The following is a 27,127-nucleotide window of genomic DNA, read 5'->3' as shown; positions in this document are numbered from 1 at the left end:
TAGCTTGTTTATTTCTGCCTGGCCACGGTCTTGACTGTACTGTTACTTCGGCAGACATCCCTACGCCAAAGTTAGTAGTTGCTCTGCGGCCAGCCAGGTAGCCTTCATCGCTTGATTGCTGCGGCTTTTTCAGTCACTGACGGGTGTAATTTTAAGACGTGGAATATTCTACTTGTTCAATAGCACCTTTTTACCTATAGCCTATAAATTATTTTACTTTGTTCAGTTATCTTATTCTGTCCTGGTAGGACGCATATGCTAACTCTTCACAGGGCAAGGCTATTAGGGATAGAGCAAGTAAGGCCATCATTTGCATCAGGAGTTAGCTTTCAAGCTAAATTGAGAAGTCTGTTTTCATGCCGGATTTCGAACATTTCAGATTTTCATACGCAAGCATGAATCCGTTATTGGGGGAGAACTCGTACCTGGTTCAGCAACAGCAGCATAACCAGATGGGCAGCAATTCGGATTCTTCCATGACAGGCTTAGACTCATACGGTGCACCTGACTCAGGCTTCATCTTGGGTGAGCACACTGGCTTTGGACAAGATGGGCTATCTGGCCTGGAATTTAGTGCGCTGCCACCTTCGGGACTCGGGTATCTGCACCTGAACAACATGCACCGTGCGCCGCCGCCCCCCGCAGCGATGGCCCTGCGTAATGACTTGGGCTCCAACATCAGTGTTCTCAAGACCCTGAATTTGCGCTTCCGCTGCTTTTTGGCTAAAGTTCATGAGCTGGAGCGTCGGAATAAAGCTTTGGAGAAACAGCTTCAGCAGGCTTTGGAAAATAATGAGGACAATTCAGGAGAAGGACACAGGAAAAAGCCATTGACTAAGGAAATGGGAGTCCAGACTGGTTTCGTAGGGTCCATCGCAGTTAGACCCGGACATATCCCCCTCCAGAACGTCAATAATTCTGCATACCTGCCCGGAGGCCTTCTCTCTCTATCACTCAACAGGCCTACAACTCCCGTCTTTGAGTCCAACAGCAAATCAGTATTTAGGAACTCGACTCTGACTGACTCGAATTGCAACCTCAATTCCAACCAACTCACTCCACATATTTCTATCAGTCCTTTATTAACCCCTACCGATCCTTGCGAGACGATATCCAACATTAACGATAAATATTTCCGTTTTGGGACTGGTATGTCTACTAACCCGCCTCCCCGGTTCCTTCCCGGCACCGTTTGGTCCTACAACCACGACCGCAGATTTGGCGCGGGGAGAGATTCGCGCATAACGGGCACGGGTGTGCCTTGTGCCCAAACGGACGGAGTAGGTGTACAAATCGACACCATCACCCCTGAGATACGGGCCCTGTACAACGTGCTGGGCAAGGTGAAACGAGAGAGGGATGAGTATAAACGCAGGTATGTATGAAGCGGTCTAACCATTATAGTTAAAGGCCTGGGGCTTTAAGCCTATGTTATTGTCAACAGTTACTGTAGGCCTGATGTGTCATGTCATTTATTGTCTCTATACCCCAGGATTGGCCAACCCTCCTCCTGGAGAGTGAAGGGGTTGTGCAGGCTCCTCCCCCCCCCAGCCCTGCTCTAAGTACACACCCGATTCTACTAATCAGGGATCCTTTTTATAGTTACAGATACCATAACATCTGTGCCCTTCTGCCAAAGTCTTGTCTAACAGTAGCCTGATTTGAGCCTAATCAACCATAGTGTGTTTTTGCTTTCTTCATACCAAATTACACCCCAGAACACAAGAAAATAACATTACATCATCATGCAAGGTCTACATGATTTGCATACGCATCTTGAAACATAAGGCAGCACTATATTACAGGCTTTATGGTTGTCCAGCTTATGATCATGCTGCCAAAGTACTACTATCTTAGAACTGAGTTGAAATGAAGAGGCATCATCATCATCATCCTCCATAAGTAGGCTTCTGGTTACTCTGTAAACCTTGAAGTGTTTTAGCCACTCTACTTCTTGTCTTCAAATTGCCCCTGTACTTCCCAAGTGATATGCCATTACAAGGGCTTCACTATAGGCTGGTTGGGGATCATAGTTCAAACATGGTTAATCACAGCGTTTAAAAGAACAGCACTGGCCAATCTCTTATCCAATAGGACATTATCTAGAGGGCTGAATTGGCTGGGGAGAAGTCAGCAGTACAATGTTTTTTCTCTCTCACATGGCCTCTCTCTCTCTCTCGCTCCCTCTCCCTCCTCCGCCCATCTGCGTTTCGTCTCACCACCTGCAATGCAGCACTGAACTGAAACCTGTGACCGCTAGTGGGGCCGCTAGCGGCTGTTCACATTATTCTCTCTTTTTCTTGTTCCCACTTTCTCTTCCTCCCTCACACTCTCTCTGTCACTCCCTCTCTTGCTCTCTTTTTCTCACTTGAACCCTCTCCCACTCTATTTCTCTCTTCCACACACAAACTCCCTGTTCCTCTCTCTTTCGCTCTCTCTCTCTCTCTCTCTCACCCCCTCTACCCATCGCATACGAGCACTCGTCTTCTGCAGCATCTGTGAGAAGATGCCGACATCACTAAATGACGCCAGTAACCTTCACTACAGCCTATAATCCACTGTCTGAATGTTAATGGCAACAGGGCAACGTCAACTCTCTGTTCACCAGCCTCTATGCCTTGCCAGCTGAAACACCTTCCTCTAATTCTCTTTTATTGAGAAGGTCAAATTGTTCAACATGGGAACATTTCCAATCATCTGCCGTAGATCGCATGAAAAACAACTGTCTCATAACAATACAATAACATACAATTAGTTTTTGTGTAATAAGTCTCCAGGGGGCTGTGTGAAGCTAGAATAGAATGCAACTTCATTTTACATTCAACTTATACAGTGTATACCTAAGGCAAAACCGAAAGTAGGGTTCAAGTTCAAGTTATCTTTATTGTCCCAATTGGGAAATTTGTTGTGCAGTCAGGGTTCAACAATATAAAACAACAACATTAAAAACAGTGACAACCATATACAGTTGATGTCGGAAGTTTACATACACTTAGGTTGGAGTCATTAAAACGCGTTTTTCAACCACTCCACAAATTTCTTGTGAACAAACTATAGTGCACAAGCGTATAGCACACAAGTCATTTTTCCAAAAATTGTTTACAGACAGATTATTTCGCTTATAATTCACTGTATCACAATTCCAGTAGGTCAGAAGATTACATTCACTAAGTTGACTGTGCCTTTAAACATCTTGGAAAATTACAGAAAATGATGTTTCCAAATTCCAATTTCCAAATGCCTGAAGGTACCACATTCATCTTTACAAACAATAGTACGCAAGTATAAACACCATGGGACCATGCAGCCGTCATACCGCTCAGGAAGGAGACGCGTTCTGTCTCCTAGAGATGAACGTACTTTAGTGCAAAAAGTGCAAATCAATCCCAGAACAACAGCAAAGGACCTTGTGAAGATGCTGGAGGAAACAAGTACAAAGGTATCTATATCCACAGTAAAACGATCCTATATCGACATAACCTGAAAGGCAGCTCAGCAAGGAAGAAGCCACTGCTCCAAAACCGCAATAAAAAAAGCCAGACTACGGTTTGCAACTGCACTTGGGAACAAAGATCGTACTTTTTGGAGCAATGTCCTCTGGTCTGATGAAACAAAAATAGAACTGTTTGGCCATAATGACCATCGTTATGTTTGGAGGAAAAAGGGGGAGATGCTTGCAAGACGAAGAACACCATCCCAACCATGAAGTATAGGAGTGGCAGCATCATGTTGTGGGGGTGCTTTGCTGCAGGAGGGGGTGGTGCACTTCACAAAATAGATGTTATCATGAGGTAGGAAAATGATGTGGATATATTGAAGCAACATCTCAAGACATCAGTCAGGAAGTTAAAGCTTAGTTGCAAATTGGTCTTCCAAATGGACAATGACCCCAAGCATACTTCCAAAGTTGTGGCAAAATTACTTGAGGACAACAAAGTCAAGGTATTGGAGTGACCTCAATCCTATAGACGATTAGTGGGCAGAATTTAAAAAGCGTTTGCGAGCAAGGAGGCCTACAAACCTGACTCAGTTACACCAGCTCTGCCAGGATGAATGGGCCAAAATTCACCCAACTTATTGTGGGAAGCTTGTGGAAGGCTACCCAAAATGTTTGACCCAAGTTAAACAATTTAAAGGCATTGCTTCCAAATACTAATTGAGTGTATGTAAACTTCTGACCCGCTGGGAATGTGATGAAAGAAATAAAAGCTGAAATAAATAATTCTCTCTACTATTATTTTGACATTTCACATTCTTAAAATAAAGTGGTGATCCTAACTGACAGGGAATTTTTACTAGGGTTAAATTAATTGTGTAAAAATGCAGCAATAAAAATATATTATTTCATTTTATGTGCAGATTCAGAAAGTTTATGGCCTGTGGGATAAAAGACTGGTTGGTCTGGGTGGATGGGTGGGCGTATAATGCGATCGTCTCCCCAAAGGTTAACATATCATAAGTTTTGCAAATTCGTAGCATATAGTGCGTTTTGTAATTCGTAACATATTATATGAAATGGGTGATGGACATCCACAATTTAATACATACCATACGAAACATAACATATCATACTAAATGGAGTGTCTCAGATTTACGTACGGAATAATACAAAACGCTATGAGACCAGGTTGAATTTACAGCATAGGCTACCCACGTATACTGTTAACAACAGGCTACTGTAGGGCTATACACTGCATCCCCACTTGAGCAGACTGATAACAGTGTGTATAAGCAACGTGGACTATGGCACATGCACCCTCCTGGGTTAGGCCACTTCACCTTCAGTAAGTGTTGCAGCAGGGTGCTCTATGTGCATACTACGTGGTGTCCTGTTCCGTAACACAGCTGAGTAAGGGAGATTAGGCACACAACGTGGATATACACACTCCATCAAACTTTAGAATGAACTGGGTGGTTCGAGCCCTGCATGCTGATTGGCTCACAGCTGTGGTATATCAGACCGTATACCAAGGGTATGACAAAACATTTATTTTTACTGGTCTAGTTATTTTGGTAATACAGGAGGTTGGTGGCAGCTTAATTGGGGAGAACGGGCTCGTGGTAATGACTGGAGCGGAATCAGTGGAACGGTATCAAATACACCAAACACATGGTTTCCATGGTGTTTGATGCCATTCCATTTGCGTTGTTCCAGCCCTTATTATGAGCCGTCCTTCCCTCAGTAGCCTCCATGGTTGGTAACTCGTTTATAATAGCAATAAGGCACCTCAGGGGGTTTGTGATGTATGGCCAATATACCACGGCTAATGGCTGTATCCAGGTACTCTGCGATGCATCGTGCAGAAGAACAGCCCTTAGCCGTGGTATATTGGCCATATACCACACACCCTCGGGCCTTATTGGTTAATTGAACCGCATGAGCACAACACTGTAGCCTATAGGAGATGGTATTAGGCTATCTGCCTGGTTTCTATCTGTTATTTGTAACTTTTTTACATACATTTTTATTTAACTTTTATTTAACTAGGCAAGTCAGTTAAGAACAAATTCTTATAACTGCCTTGTTCAGGGGCAGAATGACATATTTTTACCTTGTCAGCTTGGGGATTTGATCCAGTGTTACTATCATACTATTTGTGAGACATTGTTGCCTTTGACAACGTTATCTACACTCAGTCACAGATGGTCGGGAAAATTGAGGTACTAGAATAGCCTAAATAGACAATAATGGTGATTGTGGGATTGAACTGCTAAAAGTGGGTGTGTAATTGGAAGTTGTCTTCCCAGAAGAGACAGTGATGATAGTGCGATGTTGTGGTGATGACTTCCTCATCCATCTCCATTCTCATCTATATGATCACTGTGTGTGTGTGTGTGTGTGTGTGTGTGTGTGTGTGTGTGTGTGTGTGTGTGTGTGTGTGTGTTTCAACAGATGGGAGGAAGAATATACATTCAGAGTGGACCTCCAGGAGAAAGTGGCTGAGCTGGAGGAGGTAAGCCCTTAGCTGTGTCAATGATAAAGAAAGTGGCTGAGCTGGAGGAGGTAAGCCCTTAGCTGTGTCAATGATAAAGGGCAACATATGTAACAGTTTAACTTTCGTCCGTCCCCGAACCAGGGACCCTCTGCACACACCGACAACAGTCACCCACGAAGCATCGTTACCCATCAGAGCGAGTGACGTCACCGATTGAAACGCTATTAGCGCGCACCACCGCTAACTAGCTAGCCATTTCACATCGATTACACTCACCCCCCTTTTGATCTCCTCCTTTTCCACAGCAACCAGTGATCCGGGTCAACAGCATCAATGTAACAGTTTAACTTTTGTCCGTCCCCTCGCCCCGGGCTCGAACCAGGGATCCTCTGCACACCGACAACAGTCACCCACGAAGCATCGTTACCCATCGCGCCACAAAAGCCTCGGCCTCTGCAAGGGGAACCACTACTTCAAGGCCTCAGAGCGAGTGATGTCACCGTTTGAAACGCTATTAGCGCGCACCACCGCTAACTAGCTAGCCATTTCACATCGGTTACGCATACATGTTTTAATAAATTACATATAGCCATTGATTCTTGAAAAACAAAACATATGTAAATGCCTCGTGAGCTTAGTTCAACAGTCAAACCCCCTCAGAACCCAAAATAGAAGTGGGTTTTACTCCATTGTTGGTAAACAATGTCATTTTTAACAAACACTGTATAGTGTAGCTTTAAAACATGGTAAAACTATCAACTCACTTTTGAACTCATGGATGGTGAGTCCTTGTGTCCATAGCACCGTCTATGAATTTGATAGTGATTGCATTTCTCCGAACCCCCCATCCCTAAGCTGTGTACCTAAAAAGCTGGAGGGCGACTGCTTTGTTATCGTTTGAACTGCAGGTTACCCCTTTTAAAATTTCCCATCACACTAACATTATGATTCCACCTCAGATCAGCTGGGTTGATTGGAAAGCAGTAGTAGAGAGATAGTGTATTGTGTAACTTGAGCTGGAAAGAACTACAAATTAACTATGCAATACACCACCCATTCTATTTATTATGCATACTTAATCAGTTATGTTATGTCATACTTGCAATGCAAATAAGGTGTGTGTGCGTGTGCGTGTGCGTGTGTGTGTGTGTGCGTGTGCGTGCATGCACAGGATCTCCAGGAGAGTGAGGTGTGTCAGGATGAGCTGGCTCTCAGGGTGAAACAGCTGAAAGCTGAGTTGGTCCTCTTCAAAGGCCTAATGAGCAACGTAAGTCCCTCATAGCAACGTTGGAATAGCTCACTCAAGTTGTTGAGTAGTCCCATGAGAGATGGCTTAGAATAGGAATTTTGCCATACTCACTTTTAAGTTATAAAATCGTAGAACATCTCTAATTGGTAACACATTGGTGCGGTTTACTTCAAAAATGTATTTTAAAATACAAATAAGATTTGGGAACACATATTTCCTATTGCGATGGTCACTCACTCTCCTCCTTCTCTCTCTCTCTCTATCAGAACCTGTCAGATCTGGACAGTAAGATCCAGGAGAAGGCCATGAAGGTGGACATGGACATCTGTAGACGCATCGACATCACGGCTCGCCTGTGTGATGTGGCCCAGCAGAGGAACTGTGAAGACATGATCCAGATCTTCCAGGTCAGGACTGCTTATATACAACTAACTATACTATATGTTAGGTAGCCCCAAGACACTGATATGAGATCAGTTTAGCGTTTACCACCATAATGGTTAAGTGTCGGATTCTAGATCTGTTGGAGCAATCGTCGATTGGTATAATTACAGCATGACCCATTCTGTGGAAGCAAGTCCACTCATATCTTCTAGGTCAACTCATGTTAATTACACCTTTATTACACTGCTATTACACTGTTAATCCACCTTTATCTAGCAGATGGCCACACCTCCTTCCACTCTGACTCGCCGGCCCCGAAAGCAGGCGGCCCAGTCGGTTAAAGGCGGTGATGGGGATGAACCAACCAGCATCTCTGAGAGCGAGAGGGGCAATGATGAGGAGTCATGTAGCACGTCAGCCAATCAGATCAACGAGGAGATGCAGAGGATGCTGAACCAGCTGTGAGTCCTAACTATGTGGAAATGGTCAGCAATTGAGGTCTGATAAAGTCTCAATCACCACAACTGGGGAGACACTAAATTTCAGACCATGATTATTTGAATCAGGACTGTTAGAGTTGGTCTGGATTAAAAGCTTGCACACTGCTCATCACCAGGACTAGTCTGTCACTTGTAAGCAATGAGCGGACCAGAGTCGGCCAGTAAACTACACTGAACAAAAATATAAACGCAACACGCAACAATTTCAAAGATTTTACTGAGTTACAGTTCATATAAGGACATCAGTCAATTGAATTAAATTAATTAGGCCCTAATCTATGGATTTCACATGACTGGGAATACAGATATGCATCTGTTGGTCACAGATACCTTTAAAAAAATAAGTAGGGGTGTGGATCAGAAAACCAGTCAGTATCTGGTGTGACCACCATTTACCTCATGCTGCCCAACACATGTCATTCACATTAAGTTGATCAGGCTGTTGATCGTGGTCTGTGGCATGTTGTTCCACTCCTCTTCAATGGCTGTGTGAAGATGCTCGATATTGGTGAAACTGGAAGACGCTGTCGTACACGTCGATCCAGAGCATCCAAAACTTGTTCAATGGGTGACATGTCTGGTGAGTATGCAGGACATGGAAGAACTGGGACATTTTCAGCTTCCAGGAATTATGTACAGAATATGAGGTGATGGCGGCGGATGAATGGCACGACAACGGGCCTGGGGATCTCGTCACAGTATCTCTGTGCATTGAAATTGCCAGCGATAAAATACAATTGCATTCGTTGTCCTTAGCTTATGCCTGTCCATACCATAACCCCACTGCCACCATGGGGCACTCTGTTGAAAACTGTCGCATCAGCAAACCGCTCGCCCACACAGCGCCATACACGCTGTCTGCCATCTGCACAGTACAGTTGAAACCGGGATTCATCGATGAAGGGCACGCTTCTCCAGCCTGCCAGTTGACATCATAGGTGAGCATTTTCCCACTGAAGTTGGTTTTAACGCCGAACTGCAGTCAGGTTAAGGCCCTGATGAGGATGACAAGCACACAGATGAGCTTCCCTGAGGCGGTTTCTGATAGTTTGTGCAGAAATTCTTTGGTTGTGAAAACCCACAGATTCATCAGCCGTTTTGGTGGCTCATCTCAGACCATCCCACAGGTGAAGAAGCCGGATGTGGAGGGCCTTGGCTGGCGTGGTTACACGTGGTCTGCGGTTGTGAGGCCAGATGGATGTAATGCCAAGTTCTCGAAAACGATGTTGCAGGGGGCTTACGGTAGAGAAATTAACATTCAATTCTCTGGCAACAGCTCTGGTAGACATTCCTGCAGTCAACATGCCAATTGCGCAGCTCCCTCAACTTGAGACATCTGTGGCATTGTGTTGTGTGACAGAACTGCACATTTTAGACTGGCCTTTTAATGTCCCCAGCACAAGGTGCACCTGTGTAATGATCCTGCTGTTTGATCAGCTTCTTGATATGCCACACCTGTCAGGTGGATGGATTATATTGACAAAGGAGAAATTCTCACAGGCAGGAAAAATCAGAGAAATAAGCTTTTTGTACGTATGGAACATTTCTGGGATCTTTTATTTCAGCCCATGAAACATGGGACCAACACGTTACATGTATTGTTTATATTTTTGTTCAGTATGTAAATATATGTAGTAAGCCATATAACTAGTAAGCCATACTATTGCAGGAGGGAGTGTGAGTTTGAGGACGACTGTGACAGCCTGGCCTGGGAGGAGACTGAGGAGACTCTGCTGCTGTGGGAGGATTTTCCAGGATACACTCTGGGAGCAGTGGAGACCCAGGGAGAGGTAGGCCACTATACCTGCCACTAGCCACTGGCTGATTTTGAGTTTTGTATTTACCACTGTAATGGTTAATGTTAGGAGCTGGCTAGGTACGCTGATCCCAGAACTGTGTTAAAGGGCGTGTTTCACTGTACTTCCTGCTTATTAATTATTCTTATGGTTGGGCTGCCTTGTCTATGTGTCTCTGTCCTACTTTAAACATTGCATGTATGACTGTGACATTGACATGTCCTGATCCGTGGATCACAGTGTAAATTAGATAAGCTGGTAGCAAGCACACACACACACACACACACACACACACACACACACAGAGAGAGGCAGGGCAATAGAGACACTTTGGAATTGAGCTGTACTTATGCAATGGATTGGCAGTATATTACATTTCCATATACTGATTGACATTCCTTTTATCTCATGTATATTAGGCAAATAAGCACAAAACAATGTGTTTCTCTCCCTCACACACACACACACACCACGCAGCAGCAGGAGGAGTCCATAGAGAAGGTGATAAAGGACACAGAGTCCCTCTTCCAGACTAGAGAGAAGGAGTATCAGGAGACAATCGACCAGATCGAGGTGAGACACACCCAAACATACAAAAGCCCTTCTCTTAAGTACCACAGTTGTCCCCCTGCAGATTGTACAATATGAGGACTTTGCTGCAGGATAAGGCTATTTATAAGCCTGCAGAGATGTAAACAGAGCCGTAAATACATAGACGTTTCTCTGGGATTATTAAATTATGGAAATGAACAAGTCAGCCATTTCATGTGCTTACATGAATCACTGTTGAAATGAGTTCCTATGTAGATGATGAGATGCATTGAAGTAACAAATTGAAGGTAGTGTAGTCTTTCCAGAAGCTCTCCTCTTGCTTGCTCATTTGCTAGTTTCTCTGTTCCCCGTGGCAACGATAGGAAGTACAAATACAATCGACCTAAAAGAAGACAACAAACTAGAAAAAAAAGATTTATGCAAACGACTGCAGCCTTTTGGTTTTGCGCTTGCAAAGATCCTGCCCCTCATCACACCAACATGTTTGTGGTGACACTTCAAAACCAGACAGCAAACTTACAGTATGGATTGTCTCACGTTACGTCTCCACAGTTGGAGCTGGCCACTGCTAAGAGTGACATGAACCGACACCTGCACGAGTACATGGAGATGTGTTCCATGAAGCGAGGCCTGGACGTGCAGATGGAGACGTGCAGGAGACTCATCACCCAGAGTGGGGACAGGTATCAGACACCTCCGCATGGTGCTGAACGCTCACCCTAGACGCTCAAAAAGATACCCTAGGTTGGAGATACCTGTATGAGATATCCAATCGGTCAAGGAGATACACTAGAGATACCTATAGATACCCTAGGGATACCTAGGGATACCCTGGTATTAGATACCAGAAAGAGGTAAAAGATAGCAAGATGTCAAATCAAAATCAAATCAAATGTTAATTTGTCCCATGTGCCGAATACAACAGGTGTAGGCTTTACCATGAAATGTTTACTTACAAGCCCTTAACCAACAATGCAGTTTTAAGAAAATAAGAGTTAAGAAAATATTTACTAAATAAACTAAAGTAAAAAAAAGTAGCACAATAAAATAACAATAACAAAGCTATATACAGGGGGTACCGGTATCAAATCAAATCAAATTTTATTGGTCACATACACATGGTTAGCAGATGTTATTGCGAGTGCAGCGAAATGCTCGTGCTTCTAGTTCCGACAGTGCAGCAATATCTAACAAGTTATCTAACAATTCCACAACAACTACCTAATACACACAAATATAAGTAAAGGAATGGAATAAGAATATATACATATAAATATATGGATGAGCAATGACCAAGCGGCATAGGCAAGATGCAATAGACGGTATACAATACAGTATATACAGTGCCTTGCGAAAGTATTCGGCCCCCTTGAACTTTGTGACCTTTTGCCACATTTCAGGCTTCAAACATAAAGATATAAAACTGTATTTTTTTGTGAAGACTCAACAAGTGGGACACAATCATGAAGTGGAACGACATTTATAGGATATTTCAAACTTTTTTAACAAATCAAAAACTGAAAAATTGGGCGTGCAAAATTATTCAGCCCCTTTACTTTCAGTGCAGCAAACTCTCTCCAGAAGTTCTGTGAGAATCGCTGAATGATCCAATGTTGACCTAAATGACTAATGATGATAAATACAATCCACCTGTGTGTAAACAAGTCTCCGTATAAATGCACCTGCACTGTGATAGTCTCAGAGGTCCGTCAAAAGTGCAGAGAGCATCATGAAGAACAAGGAACACACCAGGCAGGTCCGAGATACTGTTGTGAAGAAGTTTAAAGCCGGATTTGGATACAAAAAGATTTCCCAAGCTTTAAACATCCCAAGGAGCACTGTGCAAGCGATAATATTGAAATGGAAGGAGTATCACACCACTGCAAATCTACCAAGACCTGGCCGTCCCTCTAAACTTTCAGCTCATACAAGGAGAAGACTGATCAGAGATGCAGCCAAGAGGCCCATGATCACTCTGGATGAACTGCAGAGATCTACAGCTGAGGTGGGAGACTGTCCATAGGACAACAATCAGTCGTATATTGCACAAATCTGGCCTTTATGGAAGAGTGGCAAGAAGAAAGCCATTTCTTTTAGATATCCATAAAAAGTGTCGTTTAAAGTTTGCCACAAGCCACCTGGGAGACACACCAAACATGTGGAAGAAGGTGCTCTGGTCAGATGAAACCAAAATTGAACTTTTTGGCAACAATGCAAAACGTTATGTTTGGCGTAAAAGCAACACAGCTCATCATCATCCCCACTGTCAAACATGGTGGTGGCAGCATCATGGTTTGGGCCTGCTTTTCTTCAGCAGGGACAGGGAAGATGGTTAAAATTGATGGGAAGATGGATGGAGCCAAATACAGGACCATTCTGGAAGAAAACCTGATGGAGTCTGCAAAAGACCTGAGACTGGGACGGAGATTTGTCTTCCAACAAGACAATGATCCAAAACATAAAGCAAAATCTACAATGGAATGGTTCAAAAATAAACATATCCAGGTGTTAGAATGGCCAAGTCAAAGTCCAGACCTGAATCCAATCGAGAATCTGTGGAAAGAACTGAAAACTGCTGTTCACAAATGCTCTCCATCCAATCTCACTGAGCTCGAGCTGATTTGCAAGGAGGAATGGGAAAACATTTCAGTCTCTCGATGTGCAAAACTGATAGAGACATACCCCAAGTGACTTACAGCTGTAATCGCAGCAAAAGGTGGCGCTACAAAGTATTAACTTAAGGGGGCTGAATAATTTTGCGCGCCCAATTTTTCAGTTTTTGATTTGTTAAAAAAGTTTGAAATATCCAATAAATGTCGTTCCACTTCATGATTGTGTCCCACTTGTTGTTGATTCTTCACAAAAAAATACTGTTTTATATCTTTATGTTTGAAGCCTGAAATGTGGCAAAAGGTCGCAAAGTTCAAGGGGGCCGAATACTTTCGCAAGGCACTGTACATATGCGATGAGTAATGCACGATATGTAAACATTATTAAAGTGGCATTATTAAAGTGACTAGTGTTCCATTTATTAAAGTGGCCAATGATTTCAAGTCTGTATGTAGGCAGCAGCTTCACTGTGTTAGTGATGGCTGTTTAACAGTCTGATGGCCTTGAGGAAAAAAAGCTATTTTTCAGTCTCTCTGCCCCAGCTTTGATGCACCTGTACTGACCTCGTCTTCTGGATGGTAGCGGGGTGAACAGGCAGTGGCTCAGGTGGTTGTTGTCCTTGATGATATTTTTGGCCTTCCTGTGACATTGGGTGCCGTAGGTGTTCAGGAGGGCAGGTAGTTTGTCCCCGGTGATACGTTATGCAGACCTCACTACCCTCTGGAGAGCCCTGTGGTTATGGGCGGTGCAGTTGCCCGGCAGGATGGGTGCCATAGGTATCCTGTAAAAGTTTGTGAGGGTTTTTAGGTAATAAGCCAAATTTCTTCAGCCTCCTGAGGTTGAAGAGATGCTGTTGTGCCTTCTTCACCACACTGTCTGTGGTCACATTGGCACGGTACCGAGTTGGGGGTACAGGTTAGTCGTAGTAATTGAGGTAATATGTACATGTAGGTAGGGGTAAAGGGACTATGCATGGATAATAAACAGGTAGGGGGGGGGGGGGGGGGGGGTCAATACAAATAGTCCGGGTAGCCATTTGATTCATTGTTCAGCAGTCTTATGGCTTGGGGGTAGAAGCTAATGAGCCTTTTTGGACCTAGATTTGGCACTCAGGTTAAATCTTTAATTCTCCCAACTGTACTGATAGATTTCATACAGTATATTAAAGAGATGTGGATGTAGGTCTGTCTATGCAATACTAGACAGACAGAAATGCTAGTGACAGAAGAACAATATTCTATTCCACGATGCCAGAGGGATAAGTACAACATATCATACAATGGCAGCGATAAACACACAAGATTGTAGACAGGTATACACAATGGAGAATACAGGTACTGTCATTAGCCACACTGTACCTCCCTGTACTATCGTTACATTGACCCGTCTGTGAGTATGGTAGCCTGGTCCCAGATCAGTTTGTGCTGTTTTGCCATCTCCTATGGTCATTATTACTCCAATGACCATAGGAGTTGGCAAGACGTCTCAACAGATTTGGGACCAGGCTATTGTCATCTTGTCTCGAGAACATTCATTGCCTGTTGTCTTGACTCCACCTCTATGTCTCCCTTTCAGGAAATCTCCCCCTCTCATTACTGCGGCAATGGAAGACTCTGATGACGGAGAGAAGGAGTGGAAAAAGGCGTCCCCACCCACAGACTCGGAAAGTGATGAACCCTACTGTGAAACACAGGTTAATTGTGGTACGGTCACTCACTTACCATGGAGGAAGTCCTAATCCTTCCTGATGATGCCCTGTAGATGTACAATAGTCTGGATAGTGCTGCTGTTTACATTTTTTGCCATCAATTATGTCAAACTAGCAGACTCTTTCCAGGGCCATATGTCGCCACTGCCCTCTTGTGGTTCAGGTTATTACAACACCTAATCTGAGGATAGGACTAAATGGCACTTAAAAACATTTCAATGAATTTCTTAACATTGTGCTATTTATATCTCTTCTTATATGATATGAACGATCAAAATATATACATTTTTGTTAAGTTTGCACATTGACCTTGCTGTTTGTAGCAAGGTCCAACCAAAAACTATTTGCACACAGTTTTTGTGGAATAAATGCCTTATGTTACATTGCAGTTACAGATTTGAAACCACAGCTGCATTTTTGATGGCAAACAAAAAAAAATAGCAAGCTATTTGCACAGTAAGTAATTATCTAGCAGTCTGTTGCAGTCAAACAAAATGAGCATTTGCTATGTGCTAAAGGGAAAGGACCTAGCTGTTGATAGTCATCTATGAAAATGTATTTTCTTTATAATGAAGGTCCTTCTCATGATCTATTTTCCCTTTTTAAAAGAATGGATACCACTTCTAGGAAACCTGTAGAAAGATTGCTTAAAAAGGCTTTACATCCTTCAACATTCGTATATACACAACATGTTATTAACAGAAGTTCACAACATTTGTATTTATGTTGAATTTATTATCATTTACTTTATTTGATTACATATTCATACATACTTGATTCATTTATTTCAGCACTTTTTCAGTCATCATTGAAATTCAGATAGCTATGTATTTTTTAAATATTAAAATAACTACAAAGAAAGTATGATAGTTGATAGATTTTTTGTATATGAAATGCAGAGGATAATATTATGTCGTTTTGCAAAGATAATTCACAAAAGCCATTGCTATAAAGTTTAGAGTTAAAAGTAAAACATTGGTACCGTTAGCTTTGCACTGTCATGCACATTGCTGGGATTCCAAGCTATAAGCAAACATAGAAGCATACTGCATTAGACCCATGGATAGTGTTGATATCACAACCCACATACATAAGTCCTACAAAAGCACACACTCAATGCTAGCGTATCAATCCCCAGCCAGCAGTGACTTTATCTTGAACTCAAAAAAGCTCTCTGATCAATCAACGGGGGAATCAGACTGCTATTTTGGTGCACTTTTAAAATGGACAGCCAAGAGGTATGAGTTTAAAGGCCGTGGAGGGAGAAGTAGGCTAGAGTAGATGTTGGTCCTGTTCAGAACAATCTAACATACTGCTAGCAGGCGAATAACTTATTTGGGAGCTCGTTCAAGGGCACTCAAACTGTGACATGTTTTATGTAGTAGCACATGAGACCTTCATTATCTGAACACGGGCAGTGTGTTTAACCATCTGCTTTATGAGATCTGTGGTTTTGTCTCTGGATGTGGCACAGTTTCATTGCACTTGAACATGCTCAGTGTTTACAGTTGGAGAAAACGTAAAACAGAAAACATATCTAGGGCTCGATTCAAATCAGTAGCGCGGAAGATCAGCGTTACAGCGCGATTGACATTTAAAAGCAATGTCTCCGCGTTCGGCTCAATCAGAAACGACCTTTACATTTCAATCACACTACAACACAGATTGTCCGCACTCCGGATTGAATCGAGCCCTCCTTTGTTTATTGATGTCTGAAAGCCTATTGTAAATACTCCCCCCCCCCCCTCCCTATATTGTACAGTTTGTAAATCTCCATATCTATATTCAACAGTAATGATAAACACTGTATAAAAACTGCAAACATATATAACACCTGTACTAGCTGTTACTGAATGTAAATAACATGTCAATGTACACTGAGAAGACAAATCCATGTAAGAGAAGCCAGGAATGCATGGAAGAGATTTCAGAAAGCGATTTCGGACCGTATGAGTGAAAAGGTGGCCATTGTATAGGGAGTGTCTTTGCGTGTTCTGAGACTAGCTTCGTTGGTGTGCATGTACCTCTGTCTAGTGCTGTCTGTCTTGTATTGCAAGAATGTTTCAGAGTTTACTTGTGCGCCTCTCTGGGGAATCAAAACATATCTTTCATATTATAAAACTTGAATGTCTGCCTAGTAAATTCTCTCATCTTTACCGCAAAAGAGTAAACACGGAAGAAAACAACAACAGCAAAAGCCGTCTTAAAACTTGCATCGCCATAGCCATCAATAGACTGCCATACCTCGTCATGCAACTGTGTACAGAAGCTCAGCAAGTAAACTTTTGAAAACATCAATGTTGAAATATGAATATTAGCAACAGCTGTGTGAGAATTACGATTATATGTGGTGAAAGAGTTGAACATTACATTTCCAGTCTCAAATTATATACACTGAGTAAACCAAACATTAGGAACAACTTCCTGATATTGAAACAGCCCCAATTCATCGGGGAATGGACTCTACAAGGTGTCACAAGCATTCCACAGGGATTCTGGCCCATGTTGACTCCAATGCTTCCGACAGTTGTGTCAGGTTGGCTGGATGTCCTTTGGGTGGTGGACCATTCTTGACGGGAAACGGTTGAACGTGAAAAACCCAGCAGCGTTGCCGTTCTTGACACCAACCGGTGTGCCTGGCACCGACTACCATACCCCGCACTTCAATCTTTTGTCTTGCCAATTCACCCTCTGAATGGCACACATACACAATCCTTGTCTCAATTGTCTCAAGGCTTAAAAATCATTCCTTAACTTGTCACCTCCCCTTCATCTACACTGATTTGAAGTGGATTTAACAAGTGACATCAATAAGGGATCATAGCTTTCACGCAGGGGTGGGCAACTCCAGTCCTCGGGGGCCTGATATGTGTCACACTTTTTCTCCATCCCTAGCAAACACATCTGATTAATCAAATTGTATTCTAAACTGAAGATCATGATTAGGTGATTATGGGAGTCAGGTGTTTTAGACGGGGCAGGGGCAAAACTGTGACACCAATCAGGCCCTCGAGGACTGGAATTGCCCACCCCTGACTGGTCAGCCTATGTAATGGGAAGAGCAGGTGTTCTTCATGTTTTGTACACTCAGTGTATATCGGTCAACATGATTGAAATGCAGGTGACTTACAAATATGAATTTGTCAAACAGCAGCATTGTATGGAGACGTTATAATGATTAAGTGGTTGCGAAAAGAAGACTTGTACTCCGTTGAGACCAATATGATTGATCGGGGACTGTGTATACAATGTATCTGTGTAACATCACAACCTCCAGGTTTCTGGAAACAAAAGGAAAACAATCAATGTATTAATGGAAGTGCTGTACAAAATAAAATATCTTGAAGGAGACGGTGGTCCCTGGAGTTGTATTTGTTTCCATTCATTTCCATGGCTGTAGTTTGTTTTCCTTGGGCATACCCCCTAATGATTTTATCATTCGCTTTCCATTTGGACTTTCCTAAAAGAATGAAATTATGTAAAAAAGGAGGAAGCACCAAAGCAAATCAACGAGTGAGCACTAAAACAACCCTAAAAACAGAGAACAAGCCCATTGCAAAAACATTCATTTACCAGTTCAGCGCATTTAAACACTGTACCAGTAATCCTTTGTGCCCTCTGGCTGAAAGGAAAACTGTTGCATTGTGAACTTTGAAGTCTTTGTGGACTCCGAGGAGACATTGCTCGAAAGCACGTCTGCTACGTGGCCTCTGCAGCAGCTGCGCTCAACTTCATCACAATCTGATGCCTACACTGTATTTCTTGCTTCTGCGTTGAGCTTGAAGCGGCCAGTAGACACACGGACACAGACACCCACAAACACTTTATGTTGAGCTCCATTTCTGTTTAGCAGTGGATTTACTTAGACACTGACATGGCGTACTTTCAAGCGTTGTTGATCTGAGAAAAACAAAACAAAGCAGTAGGCTATCCCTAGAGGTTCACAAAGGCAAGTCAGAGCAACTGTCGTTTTTTTTAATGGAATTATCATTTCTGAGAGAGACGGCACGTTTCTTCTGGCGACAAGCAAGTGATCACTTCCATTTCCGTTCACTATATTTTTGCAATAGTCGACAATATAGACTCAACTTTGACTTTTAAAAAATATATACAAATATATGGTTGTAAAATAGATACATTAGTCATGTAGTAATCAATAAAGTGTTAAACAAATCAAAATATATTTTATATTTGAGATTCTTCAAATAGATACCCTTTGCCTTGATGACAGCTTTGCACACTCTTGGCATTTTCTCAACCAGCTTCATGAGGTAGTCACCTGGAATGCATTTCAGTTAACAGGTGTGCCTTCTTAAAAAGTTCATTTGTGGAATTTCTTTCCTTCTTAATGCGTTTGAGCCAATCAGTTGTGTTGTGACAAGGTAGGGTTGGTATACAGAAGATAAAATTTGATAAAAGACCAAGTCCATAATATGGCAAGGACAGCTCAAATAAGCAAAGAGAAATGACAGTCCATCATTACTTTAAGACATGAAGGTCAGTCAATACGGAAAGTTTCAAGAACTTTTAAAGTTTCTTCAAGTGCAGTCGCAAAAACCATCAAGCGCTGTGATGAAACTGTCTCTCATGAGGACCGCCACAGGAAAGGAAGACCCAGAGTTACCTCTGCTGCAGAGGATAAGTTCATTAGCGTTACCATCCTCAGAAATCGGCAATTAACTGTACCTCCCAAATAAATGCTTCACAGAGTTCAAGTAACAGACACATCTCAACATCAACTGTTCAGAGGAGACTGCTTGAATCTGACCTTCATGGTCGAATTGCTGCAAAGAAACCACTACTAAAGGACACCAATAATAGGAAGACTTGCTTGGGCCAAGAAACACGAGCAATGGACATTAGACCAGTGGAAATCTGTCCTTTTGTCTGACGAGTCCAAATTTGAGATTTTTCGTTCCAACTGCCGTGTCTTTGTGAGACACAGAGTAGGTGAACGGATGATCTCTGCATGTGTGGTTCCTACCGTGAAGCATGAAGGAGGAGGTAGGATGGTGTGGGGGTGCTTTGATGGTGACCCAAAACACACCTGCAGGCTGTGTAAGGGCTATTTGACCAAGAAGGGGAGTGTTAGAGTGCTGCATCAGCTGACCTGGCCTCCACAATCACCCAACCTCAACCCAATTGAGATGGTTTGGGATGAGTTGGACATGAGAATGAAGGAAAAGAAGCCAACAAGTGCTCAGCATATGTGGGAACTCCTTCAAGTCTGTTGGTAAAGCATTCCACTACCTCATGAAGCTGGTTGAGAGAATTTCAAGAGTGTGCAAAGCTGTCACCAAGGCAAATGATGGCAACTTTGAAGAATCTAAAATATATTTTGTTTAACGCTTTTTTGGTTACTACATGATTCCATATGTGTTATTTCATTCTTGTGATGTGGTCACTATTATTCTACAATGTAGAAAATAGTCAAAATAAAGAAAAACCCTTGAATGAGTAGGTGTGTCCAAACGTTTGACTGGTACTGCATATGGTTGTAAAAAAATAATATATATAAAAATATACAGAATATTTTTTTACAACCATCGATTGGGCCGGTTATATCTACCGCTGTGTACAGACTGCGAGTTGTGGGTCAAAGACGCGTCGACATTTTCCACAGGCGTCGGCTCGCAGAGAGTTTGTAAGAAATTGGACAAAAGTGACAGAAACCGGCTGGAATTCTTCGGAATATTGAAACAATCGTTCCCTTGCCTGTGGATAGTACTACTTTCTCAAATATACTGTAGCTATAGTGTATCTCTCTCTGTCTTTTTTGTGCCCCCACTCCCTACTCCCCCTTGACCGCGGATTATTATAAAGCAGCTACCATCGACATGTGAGTAAATGTGTTTTTTAGTTCAGCTAAATGTATATGATATGTGTCCGATAGAGAGATAGACTACAGCGTTTTGAATACTTATTTAAGGATGTTAGAGTAAATGTATTGTTGTGTCAACTAATTGCAATTATGGATTGTTTTCCTGCTAAGACTAAACATCTGTTGAAATAGTTAATTGCTATTATATATTCATTTTAGGATTCGAATAGTTTACCCAAACGTAAAAATATACCACAGAAAGTAGGCCTATTGCAAATTAATATTAGGCTACATGTCTCTCAGTCTCACAATATCAATAGTAGAATGACTCCTTCACAATGACTCAGTCATCCATCTACTTTATGAAGCTAGCTGTTGTAATATCTAAAAAAAAAAATATATATATATATATGATTTTTAGTTGTTTTTGTTGTAATTAGTATAATAATTAGTGTACAGCACCTTGCCTGATTTGTTAATCTGGAGCAAAATGCATCCATCTTTGAAAAGAGCAGCCTTCACGGCTTTTTTCCCTCTAATCTCTCTCCATTTTGCTAGTGGAAATCAAGCCTGTCTAATACAGACTCTGTACCAAATCAAATCAGAGTGGTTGTTTGCTCAGGATGTGGCTCAGACATGATGCGAGAACAGGCCTCTATGATTGGCTTTTCTAGTTTAAACATCACATGTATCATTTTCTACCATAGCCGATATATTTCGCATTCATTCAGTCTTTGTGCTTATTTGTCCTTAGTGTTTGAAGAGGGCTATTTCAGCAGTTAAGTTATTCTTCACTTAGACACCATTGCTAGTATTGCCTACTTACTATGCTATATGGCTTAGCAAGATCAAATCAAAATCAAATCAAAGTCTATACGGGTGCAGGGAAATGCTTATGTTACTAGCTCCTGACAATGCAATAACATTTCAAACAGGTACACAAATAATACATAATACTTACTTTTATCATTCATTTTCCTTACCAGTTTTGGTGCGGTTTTGGCAGTTGTTGTTGTTGTTAGTAAGTTAATGCCTCTCTCTACACAGGTCGACCACAGACGCAGGAACCCCGGGGGCCCCTGAGGGAGAAGGGGGTCCCCCAGCCCCAGCCCCCAACCTCACCAGTAACCGACGACTGCAGCAGACGCAGGCACAGGTGGACGAGGTAAGACTCAAAGAAGAGTACCATTTTTGAAGTGTTGATCTTTTGATATGTCAGTGCGATTACTCATTTAGGCAGTCCTGTAAACAACCTTTATTGGTCAAAAATGTACAGAATACTTATATGTGAAGTGAACAATTATAAAGACCGTGTGGAAGGTGGGATGAAACGATAATGATGGGGATGAATAGAGGGGAGGATGAAAGGATAAAGCCAGGGGAATAGAAGAGATGAAGGATACTGCGTTTTCTTTATTGTTGTGTGACGAAAGATGAAAATTGTTCCTGAGAGAATCAATTCAAGAACGATGGGAGGACGGGGTCCTAAGTGGAGGAGATGGGCAAGGGGATGGGAGGCAGTGGTCCGTAAAAGGCAGAATGATCGAAGAAAAGAGGGATGAGTCAGTGAGAGTTTACAAGGGCATAAACCTTGATCACAGAATATTCTCTGGTCATCTGTATGAGGTGTACGCATCCTTTCCAATCACTCATAATGAGGATGAAGAGGGCCCATAGAGGTAAACACTTTGCAGGTATTCTTATTTTTCCTATGGCATTGTTTGTACGCCACACCGGTTTGTTGGATGTTGGTGCACTAGTTTGGAAATAACTCACTTCTTGACCGTTCATTCAGAAATGCTGACAATTCTCACCACCTGTGGCATCAACAATTGTAGTGGAGGCTCACATCATTTCTTCTCGGTCAATTGATTCCTTGACCATTGGGTAACTAATGCTGACTGTCCCCAACTCTCAGTGACATTGATATTTACATTCTGATAGGACGTGATTGATTACCTTCTCATTGAGCAATGCCGACTCTGTCCCTTCCTCGCTGTCTACTGTACATTAGTGACACTGGCAGTTAAAAGTTCACATTAGTTCTATTCAGTAAGAATTGATTTCTCGACTGTTAGGTGCAATGCTATCATCGACTGCAGATGATCTATAGGTAACTGCCAAAATAATGGAAACACTTGAGTAAGTGAAGGATACAAAGTATTTTGAAAGCACGTGCTTACACACAGGTGTGGTTCCTGAGTTAATTAAGAAATTAAAATCCCATCATGCTTAGGGTCATGCAGAAAATTATAAAATTGCTGGGCAGGCTAATATTTTGGTTATCTTGACTACGCCCCCACAGGATGGCAATGCCCCCATCCACGGGGTATGAGTGGTCATTGAATGGTTGGATGAGCATGAAAATGAGGTAAACCATATGCCACGGCCGTCTCAGTTATCAGTTCTCAACCCAATTGAACACTTAAGGGAGATTCTGGAGCGGCACCTGAGACAGTGTTTTCCATCAACAAAACACCAAATGATGGAATTCCTCGTGGGAAAATGGTGTCTTATCCTTCAAATAGAGTTCCAGATACTTGTAGAATCTATTCCAAGGTGCATTGAAGCCGTTCTGTCTCATGGTGGCCCAACGCCCTATTAAGACACTTTATGTTGGTCCTTCCTTTATTTTGGCAATTACCTGTAGGTTTCTTCATGAACAAGAATACAATGTTGACTGTCCTCTCCATTCCACTCTTGTCCCCTACAGGTAGTGGACATAATGCGTGTGAACGTGGACAAGGTGTTGGAGAGGGATCAGAGACTGTCGGAGCTGGACGACAGGGCCGATGCTTTGCAGGCCGGGGCCTCACAGTTTGAGAGCAGCGCTGCCAAGCTTAAGAACAAGTACTGGTGGAAAAACCTCAAGGTTTGCGTGTGTGTCTGTCTGTGTGTATATGTAACCGACTGGGTTCAAATCCGGTTCTGCTACACACCACATGTCTGCGTTAACTCCCTTAGTAAAAGCCTAGGCTTTAGCTCACGGGGCTAACACAAGTCTTCAGGTCTCAGGCAACTCTTCACACAAGCAGGAATAATTTGTAATACAACCTTCACACGTGAGTTTGCTGTTTTATGCTTAGGCTTCCATAGTGCAGGCCGCCACACCATGGCAGTCACACACTAGCTGTATATTATGACAAGGCGTTGGGGTATTTCCACAGTGCTCAGACAATTTATACCAATGATGTCCCTGTACATGGAGGAATAAATCTTCGTACTTTCAACTACCATTTTAGCCCTTTGTTGGCTCTGTTCTTCTGTGACCTCACTTAAGGCTCTATTCAATCTGAATCGCTGAAGCGTTACAGATTGCGCAATAGAAATGTGAAGGTCATTTCCGATTGAGCCGACAATTGCAACGTTATTCATCGCGAATGCAGCCGCTAACGCAGGAACATTTCCTTTACATTTCAATCACGCTGAACTTCCGCGGTATGGATTGAATAGAGCCATTGCTATATAAAAAAAATGTAGATCCTTCAATCCATCTTTCTCACAGCATGAATTTAGAAACCCTTAACCAACCCCCAAACCCCCCTCTCCCCCTCCCGCCTCTGCTTTTGAGCACAGATGGCTGTCCCGTTGCCAGTCCAATCATGTGTGTCCGTTGAGGAGGGGGAGGGGTTAGAAATCCCAATCTGGATTACAGTGTGATGCAAGATTAAACCCAAAAACCCAGCTGTGGCTCAACTCGTGATGTAACCCCTTCAGCTCATCCCTCTCTTCCTCTCACTCTAATACTTCCTCTATTCCTCCCTCACTCCCTCCATATCTCTCTCTCGCTCCACTTGTTTCTCTCCTAATCTCAGTCATCTGATCTGCAGCCCCGTAGTTGATTTGTATTTATTTCCTCTCTTATGCTCTACAGAGCCGGCTCTAATATAATATTCATCACGGCTAACCTCACTCTCTGAAATCGAACCATTCTTTGCCATACAGGCATAAACTACATCACCCAGGTGTGTCTGTTTAGGTCATTGGCTTGCAGTAGTGTCATAGTAATGCTTACACCCTCTTGGCACGTAATCCATGTGACATACTGCAGCAGTATCACATTAGTGCTATTTGTTTATACTATGGCTGGGATTTCAAAAGGGAGTTATAGATCAGTATTTTTAAGGTAATTTTCTCTTGAACCGACATGTGCATCCGTTTACAGGGTGCGAATATTGGGGAAATTGCCTTTAAAAAAAGGTGCATTGTTGGCTTTCCTGTCACGTTGGTATGAATGATTCGGGAGACAGGCGCAGGAATGCGTAATAGTTTTTTTTTTTTCTTTACCCAAATTATAGCATGCCATATAAAGGCATGGGGATGAGGACAAAACATACAAGTATACAACACACATGGTCGAAACCCAAAGAAAAGAGCGCGAAATACCTCGAATAAATAACACAAGCGCACAATGATTCACAAACGGGACCTGTAATCATCTGTGCAATCTACAAGGGCACGAAAGTCAAAAAGCACAGCACAGGTACTCACACGACCAACGGACATGGTAACAATAATGGACAGCTCCATGGTGAACAACGGGCACATATATACAAATACAATCAGTGGGAATAGGGGCCAGGTGTGCGCAATGAAAGTTCCAGAGGGATCCTTGACATTTCCAGTGCGCTGTTTTATAACACGCGCCTTGGCTTGAATCTCAGCCTATGTGACGAACGACAGTTTAATCTGTTAATGATCGGTATCTATCAATCAATCAATGAAATGTATTTATAAAGCCCTTTTTGCTTCTACTGTACATTGTAAATAACGATGGGAGAGAAACAACTGAAAGCAATATACACTGAACAAAAATATAAACTCAACATGCAACAATCTCAGAGATTTTACTGAGTTACAGTTCATATAAGGAAATCAGTCACTCAGCTCCAGGCGTGGGACATTTCAACTGATATCCATCAACGGCTATTACCGAGACCAGCGCTGGGTGATGGTTGCTGATTGAAGAGGACTGGCCACCCCTCATAGCCTGGTTCCTCTCTAGGTTTCTTCCTAGGTTTTGGCCCTTCTAGGGAGTTTTTCCTAGCCACCGTGCTTCTACACCTGCATTGCTTGCTGTTTTGGGGTTTTAGGCTGGGTTTCTGTACAGCACTTTGAGATATCAGCTGATGTACGAAGGGCTATATACATACATTTGATTTGATAATGGGCCTCTGTTCGCCTATATAGATATTCCATAAAAAAAATCAGCCGTTTCCAGCAACAATAGTAATTTACAACAATAACAATGTTTAAACTGTATTTCGGATCAATTTTATGTTATTTTAAAGGACAAAAAATGTGCTTTTCTTTCAAAAACAAGGAGATTTCTAAGTGACCCCAAACTTTTGAACGGTAGTGTATATGTAAAGAGCAAGGTTACAGCTATCATGATGAGAGAGTAATGTTGAATGGATTTTAGATTCAGCTCTCTCCAGATTAAAAACAATAAGAGATTAAGAATTTGCTATTAAATGTGTTTAATATTGAAATGTGTTAGAGAGAATATGGAAGTGGTTTTATATATTTGAAGGCTTTATATTGTTTTTTTCAGATGATGATTATAATGGCAATCATAGGAGTCATATGTGTTGGAGTTGTGTTCTGTAAGTACCATATATATCTACATTTTCACTTACAGACGAAGTCTGCTTCACTCGATTCTCACACAAAACACATGGAAAAATGTTTAGGCAGTTTTGTGAAACACATGCGCATGTCATTTTGTGTTGCTGTAGCCTAGTAGTCTGATGTCCAAAGTAGGAAACAACTGTTTACTCTGTGATATTTACATGGTCTCTTTCTCATCTTCTCCCCTGCAGTGTATTTCTATTATTGAGCTGGTCTCTTCAGGGACGGACAACAAGCGCAAGACGAGATACCAGAATGAAGCCAAATCCACCCTCAATTCCCTCTACTCCTCTCCTTCATCCCTCTCTTCTTAACCGATGCCTTCCATCCAAAACCACCATGCTCTTGTAGACGTTGGTGCAGTGCCTCTCCCTCTTCTTTCTTCACAGTCGCTCTCTGCCGTTGTGCCCTTGAGCAAGGTACTTAACCCCTACAAATGCTCTGGCGGCGCTGCTCTGTGGCTGACGCTGTGCTGCTTCGGACATTGTGGGTGTGTGTTGGTGTGTCAGGTTTGGTATTGTGACAGTAAATCGATAAACGTTGTGTAAAATGGACAATAAAGTATCTATTCTATTCTGTTGTTGCCGCTTTCTCCAACTCTCTTTTTTGTCTCTCTTCATCCCCCATTTGTAAGTGTGTTTTCCCTTCAAAGTCCAATGTATGTGCTATCCCAGAGGGCTTATCACATTTATGGACTGTATGGACGTCTCTAATACACTACCGGTCAAAAGTTTTAGAACACCTAATCATTCAAGCGTTTTTCTATTTTCTACATTGTAGATTAATAGTGAAGACGTCAAAACTATGAAATAACACATTAAATCATGTAGTAACCAAAAAAAGTGTTAAACAAATCAAAATATGTTTGAGATTCTTCAAATAGCCACCCTTTGCCTTGATGACAGCTTTGCACACTCTTGGCATTCTCTCAACCAGCTTC

The 27,127-nt window shown here is 42.3% G+C and overlaps 2 protein-coding genes across 2 annotated transcripts; both read left to right on the top strand.

Annotated features, from left to right (window-relative positions):
* The first annotated feature begins 38 nt into the window (after positions 1-38).
* On the top strand, positions 39-15,173 carry LOC139392000 (non-homologous end joining factor IFFO1-like). Its single transcript, XM_071139629.1, has 9 exons — positions 39-1,375; positions 5,894-5,954; positions 7,108-7,203; positions 7,452-7,592; positions 7,849-8,030; positions 9,739-9,859; positions 10,343-10,438; positions 10,970-11,100; positions 14,603-15,173. Exons 1-9 carry the CDS (start codon positions 357-359, stop codon positions 14,763-14,765), a joined length of 2,010 nt encoding a protein of 669 aa, XP_070995730.1. The 5' UTR covers positions 39-356; the 3' UTR covers positions 14,766-15,173.
* A 5,152-nt stretch (positions 15,174-20,325) lies between these two features.
* On the top strand, positions 20,326-27,127 carry LOC139392090 (vesicle-associated membrane protein 2-like). The gene is made up of 5 exons (XM_071139809.1): positions 20,326-20,574; positions 21,604-21,721; positions 23,270-23,428; positions 26,111-26,162; positions 26,379-27,127. Coding segments are annotated over exons 1-5 (348 nt in total). The 5' UTR covers positions 20,326-20,572; the 3' UTR covers positions 26,396-27,127.

The sequence above is a fragment of the Oncorhynchus clarkii genome, chromosome 32 (assembly GCF_045791955.1).
Source record: "Oncorhynchus clarkii lewisi isolate Uvic-CL-2024 chromosome 32, UVic_Ocla_1.0, whole genome shotgun sequence".
Taxonomy (NCBI): domain Eukaryota; kingdom Metazoa; phylum Chordata; class Actinopteri; order Salmoniformes; family Salmonidae; genus Oncorhynchus; species Oncorhynchus clarkii.
The sequence above is the reverse complement of the archived record's forward strand: the minus strand, read 5'-3'. Positions and strand labels throughout refer to the sequence as shown.

What these genes read in the sequence shown, in the direction of transcription:
- LOC139392000 (XM_071139629.1), top strand. Translation starts at nt 357, where the DNA reads ATGCCGGATTTCGAACATTTCAGATTTTCATACGCAAGCATGAATCCG. An exon ending in TCAAAGGCCTAATGAGCAAC is followed by an intron (nt 7,204 to 7,451) that starts GTAAGTCCCTCA and finishes TCTCTCTATCAG; the next exon opens with AACCTGTCAGATCTGGACAG. An exon ending in AGACAATCGACCAGATCGAG is followed by an intron (nt 10,439 to 10,969) that starts GTGAGACACACC and finishes ACGTCTCCACAG; the next exon opens with TTGGAGCTGGCCACTGCTAA.
- LOC139392090 (XM_071139809.1), top strand. An exon ending in CGCAGGCACAGGTGGACGAG is followed by an intron (nt 21,722 to 23,269) that starts GTAAGACTCAAA and finishes TGTCCCCTACAG; the next exon opens with GTAGTGGACATAATGCGTGT. An exon ending in ACTGGTGGAAAAACCTCAAG is followed by an intron (nt 23,429 to 26,110) that starts GTTTGCGTGTGT and finishes TGTTTTTTTCAG; the next exon opens with ATGATGATTATAATGGCAAT.